This window comes from Fundulus heteroclitus, chromosome 15 (genome assembly GCF_011125445.2).
Source record: "Fundulus heteroclitus isolate FHET01 chromosome 15, MU-UCD_Fhet_4.1, whole genome shotgun sequence".
Classification (NCBI taxonomy): domain Eukaryota; kingdom Metazoa; phylum Chordata; class Actinopteri; order Cyprinodontiformes; family Fundulidae; genus Fundulus; species Fundulus heteroclitus.
Window position 1 is genome coordinate 29,102,802 of NC_046375.1, and position 10,939 is coordinate 29,113,740.

The following is a 10,939-nucleotide window of genomic DNA, read 5'->3' on the forward strand; positions in this document are numbered from 1 at the left end:
TTCTGAGAGGTGAGGCAGCGGAGGGCGGTCTCCAGCTCCTGGTTCAACCGTTCTGTCTGACCGTTGGTCTGCGGGTGATAGCCGGAAGTGAGGGTGTACCGGGCCCCAAGGGCCACGGCAAACTCCCTCCATACCCGCGAGATGAATTGGGGACCACGGTCAGACAGAACGTCCTGCGGGATACCATGCAGGCGAAACACGTGTTTCACCAGGAGCTGGGCCGTTTGGAGGGCTGAGGGAAGCTTTCTGAGGGGGATGAGATGGCATGCCTTGGAAAACCTGTCGACTACGGTGAGTATTGTGGTCATTCCTTGGGATGAGGGGAGTCCGGTGACGAAATCGAGGGCAATGTGCGACCAGGGGCGCTCGGGAACTGGGAGGGGCTGAAGGAGGCCAGCGGGGGGTCTGTTCGATGACTTGTTCTGGGCGCAGATGGGACACGAGAGGACAAACTGTTTTACGTCCTGGGACAAGGTGGGCCACCAGAAGCGTCGGGAGAGGAAAGTCCGGGTCCGGAGGATGCCAGGGTGAGCAGAAAATCTTGTAGAATGGGCCCACTGGAGGACATGAGGTCGGGCTGAAGTAGGCACGTAGGTACGGTTTGGAGGTCCGGTCCCAGGGTCTGGCTCGGTCTGAAGGCCTCGGGAGATTAGGTCCTGGATCTTCCAACGGAGGGCTCCGATCACACAGGACGGCGGGAGAATCGGTGCTGGTTCCTTTTCTGAGTCGGGAGGAGAGTAAAGGCGGGACAGGGCGTCTGGCTTCTGGTTCTTGGAACCGGGGCGATAGGAAATGGTCAAATTAAAACGGGAAAAGAAAAGGGACCAGCGGGCTTGACGGGGGTTCAGTCTTTTCGCCGTCTGGAGGTAGGCCAGGTTTCTATGGTCTGTCCAGATCAGGACGGGCTGCTCGGACCCCTCGAGCCAATGACGCCACTCCTCCAGGGCGAGTTTTATTGCCAACAGCTCTCTGTCTCCGACGTCGTAATTTCGTTCTGCCGGGGAGAGACGTCGGGAGAAGAAGGCACATGGGTGTAACCTTTGGTCTTGGTCAGAGCTCTGGGAGAGGACTGCACCCACCCCGGTGTCAGACGCGTCAATCTCCACTGTGAACTGTTTCTTCGGGTCAGGGTGGATTAGAATGGGGGCTTGAGAAAACCGCTTCTTTAGGGTGGTGAACGCTGAGTCAGCCTGAGGGTTCCACGAGAAAGGAATCTTTACGGAGGTGAGGGCATGAAGAGGGGCGGCGACCTGGCTGTAGCCTCTGATGAAACGCCTGTAGAAATTGGCGAACCCAAGGAAACGCTGTAATTCTTTCCTGGAATTGGGTACGGGCCACTCGAGGACAGCTCTTATTTTCTCGGGGTCAGACCGGACCTGCCCCCCTTCCAGGATGAGGCCGAGGAATGAGACTGAGGATTTGTGAAATTCACATTTCTCCGCCTTTACAAATAGCCGGCTCTCAAGAAGACGTTGGAGCACTTGGCGGACATGGTGCTGATGTTCGGCTAGGTTGCGGGAGTAAATGAGGATATCGTCCAAGTAGACAAAGACAAAGATGTTTAGGAAGTCGCGGAGAACGTCATTTACCAGGGCTTGAAACACTGCAGGGGCGTTACACAGGCCGAAAGGCATGACCTGATATTCAAAATGCCCCAGGGGAGTCTTGAAGGCCGTCTTCCACTCATCTCCCCGGCGGACCCGCACTAAGTGGTAAGCGTTACGCAGATCTAATTTAGTGAAGACAGTGGCAGATTGAACCGGCTCTAAGGCGGAGGAGAGGAGTGGGAGTGGATATTTATTCTTAACAGTAATAGCGTTTAGGCCACGGTAATCGATGCAGGGGCGAAGGGAGCCATCTTTCTTTGAGACGAAAAAGAACCCGGCACCGAGTGGGGAGGATGACGGACGGATTAACCCAGCGGCTAACGACTCTTTGATATATTTTTCGAGGGCCTGACGTTCAGATTGGGAGATGTTATAGAGGCGGCTGGTCGGCAGCGGGGCACCAGGCAGGAGATCAATAGCGCAGTCGTACGGGCGATGCGGAGGGAGCGAACACGCCTGAGCCTTGCTGAAGACCTGTCTTAAGTCATGATAGGGCGTAGGAACCAGTTTTAAGGTCTCGGGATCTACCTGAGGTTGAGGCAGTGTGTGCACCTGACAGGGGGGTACAGCTGACTGCAAGCAGTCAGCATGGCACTTAGGTGACCAGGTCTCAACCCGCTGATCGGCCCAATTAATCAGTGGGTTATGCTGTTGCAACCACGGGAAACCTAAAACTAGTGGGGCATGCTTAACAGGAAAAACGAGAAATGAGATCTTTTCTCTGTGATTGCCAGAGACCACGAGTTCTAAAGGCTTGGTTCGATGGGTTATTCTTGGAAGAACCCCTCCGTTCAGGGCTGAAACCTGAAGGGGAGTTTCTAGGGGAACTGTCTCGAGACGAGCGCGGAGAACAAAAGAACTGTCTAATAAATTAAAATCGCACCCCGAATCTACTAGGGCGGACAACTTAAATGCGTCTCGCACAGAGACGATCACTGCCTTTAAGCAGAGGCGTGGAGGAGTAGAAAGAGAGAACTGAGATCGGTCCGCCGGTTCCTCCTCTACAACCGACGAACCTAATATTTTGGCCGATCTGGACAATCTTTAATAAAGTGGGTGGGAGAAGCACAATAAATGCATAATCGTGAACTCATTCGCTGTTGCCTCTCAGAGGGAGTGAGCCGAACCCGGCCCAGCTGCATAGGCTCCGGGGGCGATGGAGGAGTCACGGCGGCTGGAGAGGCGTTCCGCTCGGGCAGAGGTGGCCGATAAATGAGGGGTCTATCTGGCCGGTTTCTGCCCCGAGCCCGAAGCCGGTTATCTAGCCGGACAGCGAGGGTTATGTATTCATTAAGAGTGGTTGGCTCCTCTAGACGCGCCAGCTCGTCCTTGAGGGACTCGTCTAATGCCTGAAAAAACACGGACTTCAGCGCGCGCTGCTCCCAGCCCGCAGCTGCAGCCACCGTACGGAAGTCGATGGCAAAATCAGCCACTCGTCTGCCCCGCTGCCGAAGGGCCAACAACCGCTGGGAACTCTGCACTTCGTCTGATTCGGCCGCGAAAACCATCTTAAACTCCGTTAGGAAATCACTAAAAGAGCAGCCGAACTGTTGGCAGTCAGGGAAGCGGGTCTCCGCCCATCTAAGGGCTTTTCCGGTAAGAAGCCGTAAAATAAAAGAGATCTTAACGTAATCGTGGGTAAACAGACTGGGAGAACGATTAAAAACTAGGGAGCACTGGAAGAGGAAACCCCCACAGTCACCACTCTCCCCGGAGAATTTCTCCGGATTCGGGGATGAGGTTTCGGGGATTCCCGATGACGTCACTACTGACGCGGGGTCAGGGGAGGGACCGGGAGACGCGGAAACAGCTGGCTGGCGGCTAGCGCTCAACATACCTGTCAGTTGGTTGATCTGGGCAGCAAAACCCTGTAGCTGGTCCTGCAACCCGGATACTGCGGCTTCTAGCCCCCGGATCTGATCCTGTTGGACGGCTAGAGTCCCACCAAATGTACTCGCTGAGTCAATTTGGCCAGAGTGTTCTTCTGTCATGTTTGCTTTTAAATGTTTGGCCCACATGCAGAATACACTCGGTGAGACCGATCAGACTTCACGGGTTTTATTTACAAGGAACAACGGGGAGGACGAGAGCTAATCTGCCACAGCAGACGCTGGGGCACACGAACGGGGACCAGGGAACCGGAACACACACGAAGCGCTGGGAACCTGACCGGGGAGGGGGCAGTGCGGTCTCAGCCTAGCACACGGTGGAGGAGACGGGTGTCCGTGGGAAGCTGGGGCAGGAGTGGGTCCGAGCAGCACCGGGGGAATCCAAGGGATCAGAACAGCGGGAGGAACCAGAAGATCGTCAGAGGGGTACCTTGGGTCCGGGGAAGCCGACTCAGAAGGTAACCAGTGGAGCACGAGAGGGATCACGGGAGAGCTCGCAGGAGCACGAGAGGAGACGTCAGCGCTCAGGGAGTGAACCTAGGAGACACAGAGGACTGTCTTAGTCAGCGGAAAAGGTAAGTAGGCGAAAAGCCGTGGCCGATTGTTCATACCACAACGGTAACACTCTGGCATCCTCCCGCTGTTCGAGCGCAGTTCTTATAGCGGGGCCCAGTGCTGCTCAACTGCCCGCAGGTGTGTGTGCTCCGCCCAACAGTCAACCCCGAACACCTGTGGAAGAAGCAGAGACGGCAGAGCCGGCAGCGTGCTGCCCGGCCCTGCCGGCTGAGTCCTGACAATAACGAGGGGACACTCTCAGTTCTGAACAATTTATTTGTGCTGCTCTTTGCTTTATGGCAACGGCAGTTTTTTAATAACGTAGGTGATGCAGAAAATTTATATTTTAGAGGCGGTATGTCACACTGTCAGGAATGTTACTGTTGCACTCAGAATTTAATGTTGTGCCATAGTCAGAGACCAACAAGATTAATAAAATAACTAAACAGAATGAAAGCAAAAATGTATTCAGTTTCAAACTTTGATACTTCAGCTTTAATATTCCATTCATTTATTCTAGTTTCTATACCCCCTGCCCCAAACACAGTTAGGGCCACAGTACATTTCTTCACTTAAATAGTGCCACCTTTACTTCAACTTAAAATATCAATATAGCCTATAATATAGTTAGTATAAAGTGAGGTTTGCAGAAATCATACACCTACAAAATAATCAGTGTCAACTCATATTTTAGATGGATGGGTGAGGCCAAATTAACATATCAGCTATTTCAATAACCCCCCTCCTCCAATAAAAAACTCATACTACCCCATCATAACTGCATATGTTGAATATACATATCCAACAATGCTTTAGTTGGTTAAGGTTAAACGGAATAATGTATAGCAGGAGCTTATGTGATTAAACTGTATTTTCATACGTCATCTTGATTTCTAATTAAAGTATTTCTGATTCTGATTTGTTACCTCATCCTTTTTAGGCCTGTCGGGTTGAACAGGCATATTCAATCCGACAGGCTGTATTCTCACAATACAATAAATGCATTGTGAGAATACAGCTTTAATACTCCGTCAAATAACTATCATATCACTCATGCATTGACAGCAGCGTTATTTCTTATTGTTAATTATGTCTTGATATTCTCCATATGTCTTCATTGAAGATTTAAAATTCTACTTGCAGGAAACGCGCACTTTGGGGCTTATTATTTCCTGCCGTTGCCATGGTGTATCGCGTTATCTGCGTTCCATTGATGAGGGCTTTTTTCACACTTGTGCTGAACTCAGGCTTGATTGGAAGCTGAGTTTAGTTACTAGATTGATATCACCTGTTCTGAAACTGAAAATCCTGAGTATTACAGCGAGAGGTAGAACTACTCACAGTAGCTGCTTTCTACTCAGGGTGGATCGGCCATTCTTTCTGAAACGGGGCCCCAGTGACAGGATTGTGAAATATGTTTGTTTTTGTTTGTTTCCAGAGCCCAATTTTCTATCCATCCTTCCATTTTCTATATACATGTAATCTGTTACAGCTCAGCTAGAACAGTGGTTCCCAACCCTGGTCCTTAGGGACCCCTGTGCTACATGTTTTAGATCAGCTCACCTTATTAAAAAATTTATTAACCTCTTCTGCATGCCATTAAGTTAACATATGCCTCTTAATCATCCATTAATTTAAGTCAGGTGTGTGGCAGCAACTAAAACATGCAGGCCACGGTTCAACTGTAAGAACTCTATTGTGGGGAAAAAAGGAGCTTCTGACTGCTGTGCTGATATTGGACAGCCTATAACTATGATGTCATAACGTGACAGAAACCCACATGGATGACGCGAGTCAAATTCAGGCCTGAAGTCATCCGAAAATGAACTACAAACTACACACTCTCTTGTCTCTGCATATTTTCATTGATTTCTGTGAGCTGGGCTCTGCCTATGTCATGTCACACAAAGGATTGGGGGATACCTTATAGCTCCTTTGTCATGATTTGGGTTGTTGTTAAATTTTCCTTTGGACTTTTCTGATCAGCCTTCACCTCTCTGCCACTATCCAAGTGGCAGCTCAGTCTCCTTCATGCCAATGCCTTGCTGTTAATCAGATCCACCGGCTGCCAGTTATTACATTCAACGCTGGTCACCTGTTCACATATACCTGCCTCAGCCAACTCATCCCTGCCAGAACGTCTCTCTTCCCTTCTCGTCCGGTGTGATGTGCCCTGTCACTACCAGCCAGCTGGACTCTTCAGGTAGAGGTCGCCTGTGTCTGCGTGCTGCAGTTCTGCCAGTTTTCCCCGTGAGTTGCAGCAGCTTGCTCTGCCCATTCTGGTGTTTCCCTGGTCCACATCGCCTGTTCTGGTCTTTCACTACCTGCTTCCTCTGGTTTCCTGCTCATCCCTGCCTGCCAGCCATTACTCATCTGCCTAGTCTGGTTCTGCTCGCCTGCCATTATTCACCCTCTCAATAAGCCTTTTAAAAATACGTAACTCTGTTCACCAGCAGTAATCATTACATCCTTAGCGCTGATATATGACATCACAAGGTTCCTAGGCTAACTACCTCCTTCCTTACTGACAGCTCTATTCGGACAGCACTTATCATGGCGACCGATGACAAACTTCCACTTTGACTAGAGTCCTACTGTATAAGGGTATTTGGATGGACCCTCAGTGTTTTTGGTTTTAGAACATGCGGCATCAATCAGGTAATTAAACCCAGTGTTCAATCAACCCTGAGTTAAGCGTGAGCAAAAACATATAAGAAGCCCTTATCAACGGTATGCAGATAACACAATTCACCATGGTAATGGCAGCAAAGAAACCTTGAAGGCTTATGAAAACTATTCACATGCAATATATTCAGGAAAAAAGCAACACTACTGCAGCAGCAGAACAGCGAGAGTCAGTGCGGCAGTGAATTGCTGACTAACTCAATGCATGAGTGTGATTTGACAGATAATTAAAGTTGTATAGTCCACATTACAGTATACAACGTCCGAAAGAAAAGTTATTTTTTTGATTTATTTTTATTTTTTTGTGTGTGCATAAAATATGTGTCTCGGTGCAACACAACAGGCACCAAAAGGATATGGCAGCAAGTGAAAATGAAGTACAAAAATACTGTTAAATCAGGTCCAGTTCTAAGCTATTATGGGTAATCTTAACCATTTAAAGCATTCATTGGCTATACTCAACATATACAATTAATGATGTGAGTTCCAAAATAATTGATGTTCACACTGCCAATATTTCATGATGTACTGTACATGTAATAGTAACAGGAAATTGCTTGGAAGTGTGTCTAATTTAATGTTAATATTTGATGTCTTTATTGTGGTAACTATGAAAACAGCAAAGGCCAAATTAACTGGTGGGGGTCCACCATCACCACCACTCTCAGAGGCAGAGGAGATGGTCCTCAGCCACAATAGTGGGTGGCCTGTTGCTGGGGGCATCCCTGGGGGGACGGCATCTGACCCAGACATCCCTCAGGGCACAAACAAATAGATTAGAGGTCAGTCGTTTAAATTACCATGTACAACTATTTGGCAGCCTTGGCTCTACAACTCTGACCCATCCATCATAAACAGTAGTTCACACTGATTTCTCTTTTAGGTGTATAATGTCTGTCTGCTGTCAGTGTTACATTATTAATTATATCCAACCTGTAATGTGATGTAAATGTGGAGTTATATAAGTGAAGAAATGTGATGTGGCCCTAACAGTGCTGGAATAAAATTTCAACCAGAAAACTGCAAATGGAAGGGGTTCACTTGTCTGGGGTAAATTAACAGTCTCACCTTTACTTTCTCACTTGTGGATGCTCCACTGACTCATGTGGAGCCTCCTGTCCCAGATCTTCTCCATGTAGTTGTAAGTAGTATTTAGGTTTCACAGGTGTTATTTATAACGGATTACCGTAAACTCAATTTTGTGTTTTTCATTATAAAATGATGAAGACTATCTGCTGTCACAGAGAGGGAGTAGACACAGATGCTGGCTGAGGTGTGGTCCTTAAAAGTGTAATCTAACAGTTGGTTATACTTTTGAGTGTGTAGCAGAATAATAGCTGGGCATTTTTCCCTAACAGAACAATGTTGGACAGTCAGACAGCGGCAGCTGCCGTGGCATGTTAAAGGCTTTCACAGCCGGTCTGACATTTTGGTAGCATCCTGGCATCCTCTGGCACTCTTGTGGCATCTTCGTGGCACCCAACAGCCACGGACTTTCAGTGTGCCAGTTTGTTTTCACGTGATGTTTTTATCTCACCACATTTTTTTTTTTTTAATCACGAGTCAAACCACCCCTCGCGACCCCATGAGGGATAAAGCGAGTAAGAAAATGGATGGAGTCAAACCACTCACACAAACTGTCACCTTATAACTTTTTTATGAAATTGTTTAAAAAAAATAATTAAATGATGTCAATTTAGCACTTCATTCATTGAAAGTTAATATAGAACAGGTATTAAATAACTCAAATGACAAACCGTTTGCTCATAAACAGCAATAGAAGTGCAGCAGCAACAGGTGGCCTGCCGGCTTAGTGACTTCTTGAGGCAGCAGCATGCCACTGCAATGCCAGTTGACCTGCCACCAATTGTTCCACAAGCTTTTATTGGAAATAATATAATTAAAACATGATTATTTCAAACTACTTATAGACTAACATGCATAACAAATCATTTGCCCAACAACAGCTATGGGAGTGCGGCAACAGCCGTGGCAGTTGGCGCTGCCATCTTCGTGGCAGGCGCATGCCAGTGAAGGTGGCACCGGAAGTGCCACTACCAGCTGCAGCTGCCACAAATTGAGCCTGCTGACTCTTCCGCCGGAGCCCAACTTGCCTGAACAGAAACCTGGTGAATGAAATGTAGCCCTGTCTTGGCTACAGCCTACACATGGTAGAAAACGTGACACTGAAATCTTCAGCGAATCCAATAACTGAAAGATTGTCTATCCTCCCTGACTGAAGATTAAAAACTATATTATGCATACTTTTCCCTAGAGAGCTCATAAAAAATGCATAGAACTGCAGATTCTTTACTTAAATGCTGTTTTTTATGTACCGCAATATCGGCACAATAACCTTGTCAGCCAGATAGATAATGTTGAGTACTCTATGTTCAGTACATTATAAATCTGGGATTGCTCCCATTGAATCCGTTTGGGGAAATGAGGGGCATTAAGCAGAACTCTCTGAGCTGATTGGGCAAACGGCACCTGGATTCACATAAAACCAAGGTGATAGCAGCAGCTATGTGCCTGTCCTCCTGCGCTGCCATGCTCATGTCGGTTCAGCTGTGTCCTCAACCGCTATTGCTTCTGTATGTCATGCCTTAAAGTACAATACTGCAACGTGATTGGCCTGAACCGGATTTGGTGCAGACGCAAACAGTTGAAGCCAGAGCGGTACAAGATGGATTCTCATGTGTTTGTGAATACACAAATACCACCAGAATTATCAGCACAAGTCAGTGAGGTAGAACCCTGAGAGCATAGCAACCACCGAAGCAATGGTGGACACTCGTGGATTTTATTTTCAGTTTTATTGCTTTTTCTACATGGTTGCTTCTAACCATAATATAACAATGATCAGCTGACTCATTTAAATGCACATTAACACTCTATTTATGGTTGAATCTGGGCGTGTAGAGGGCGGAACATGAGGCGGAAACGGGTATGCAAACGTTCAGGAACAGCCATGATCTTTAAAGGGAAATTGTGTGCTGGTGTGCATGCGCCTGGTTTTAGAAATCAGATCTTTTTTTTTTTTTTTTTGCCTTACATACACTTTTAGTATGGATTCTCTGTAATGTTTTATGAATGAGATCCCGGGTGAATTTTTGATGAGGAAGTAAACCATTACTTGTATATCACTTTGGTGTTCAAACTAAGTCTTGAGATTAGTTTCAGATGAGTGTTTCTAAAACATAAGTAAGTCTGGAATCCTAACGAGAGAGGGGTTAGGTAATCAAAGTAGGACAATCTGGGATTGGCTTGAAGCCCTGCTGGTCCTCTTAAGCAGGGGCTTGATGAGGAAATGAGTTGCAGCTGGTGTCAACATCGGCGGCACAGCCCCACCCTCAGAGATTAGTTTGCAGCAACGAAAAGGAGAGAACAAGCAATACTAATTACTGCAACACAATAACATTTGTGTTGTATCAAAATAAGAAAAATATTCAGTGGCAGCTCTTGTTAAAAATGCAACCTTAAAAATCCTCTTTTCCATCATTTACTCTGAGTCAGCTTTTGAAAACTTCCAGTGTGGTCTTGATTAAAGCAAAAGACAGCGCTTTCTACAAGAAACATGGGGAAAAAGCTGTTGGTGCAGAGAAACTTGTAAATACAACTTTAACTAAAGGGAAAAAGATAAAAATATCACAGTCCCATAGTCATTATTTTCCTCATCAGCATGGTCTCTGAGGGCTATGGAGAGCACCTCTGATTCTCAGCCCACATGCCCATACCATGGGCAGGCTTCTGAGTGGCTACAATTAGAAATAGATTGAAATTTCTATTTCTGCGTCCAACAGGGATCGGCTGGCTCTTGGAAACACTGAAAACCAGAGAGTTTTGTTTGCCAACTGCTGCCTGTTTGCATCTCAAGCTCTTCCACTGGGAACTCTAATCATAACAGCAAACTCAGAAATCAAGGTCAGGATATGTAATTTCAGAGGGGGGCTTTTTAATAGGAGGCTCAGAAGAATCAGCCGTTAAGATCTCCCACTCTAAGGGTCTTTCACAGTGGAATATCTCATTTATCACAAGATGATACATACCGATGAAAGCTTGCCTGGGTATATGCGTCTTGGACATATACTCACGTAGCAAAGCTAAGCCGCTAAGGACTATATGCATGCTTAAGACCCTCAGGGAGTGTTGTTGTTGGCCAGTACAATTAACAGTTTTAAAAAAATGGAAATCTAATGTATT

General features: G+C 46.9%; 1 protein-coding gene across 1 annotated transcript; it reads right to left on the bottom strand.

Moving 5' to 3' along the window:
* Positions 1-3,652: 3,652 nt before the first annotated feature.
* LOC118566228 (midnolin-like) lies at positions 3,653-7,871 on the bottom strand. Its single transcript, XM_036147658.1, has 3 exons — positions 7,819-7,871; positions 4,108-4,225; positions 3,653-4,033 (listed from the first exon to the last, which is right to left on the bottom strand). The coding sequence occupies exons 1-3, from the start codon at positions 7,869-7,871 to the stop codon at positions 3,698-3,700; spliced, it is 507 nt and encodes a 168-aa protein (XP_036003551.1). The 3' UTR covers positions 3,653-3,697.
* Between the last annotated feature and the right edge of the window lie 3,068 nt (positions 7,872-10,939).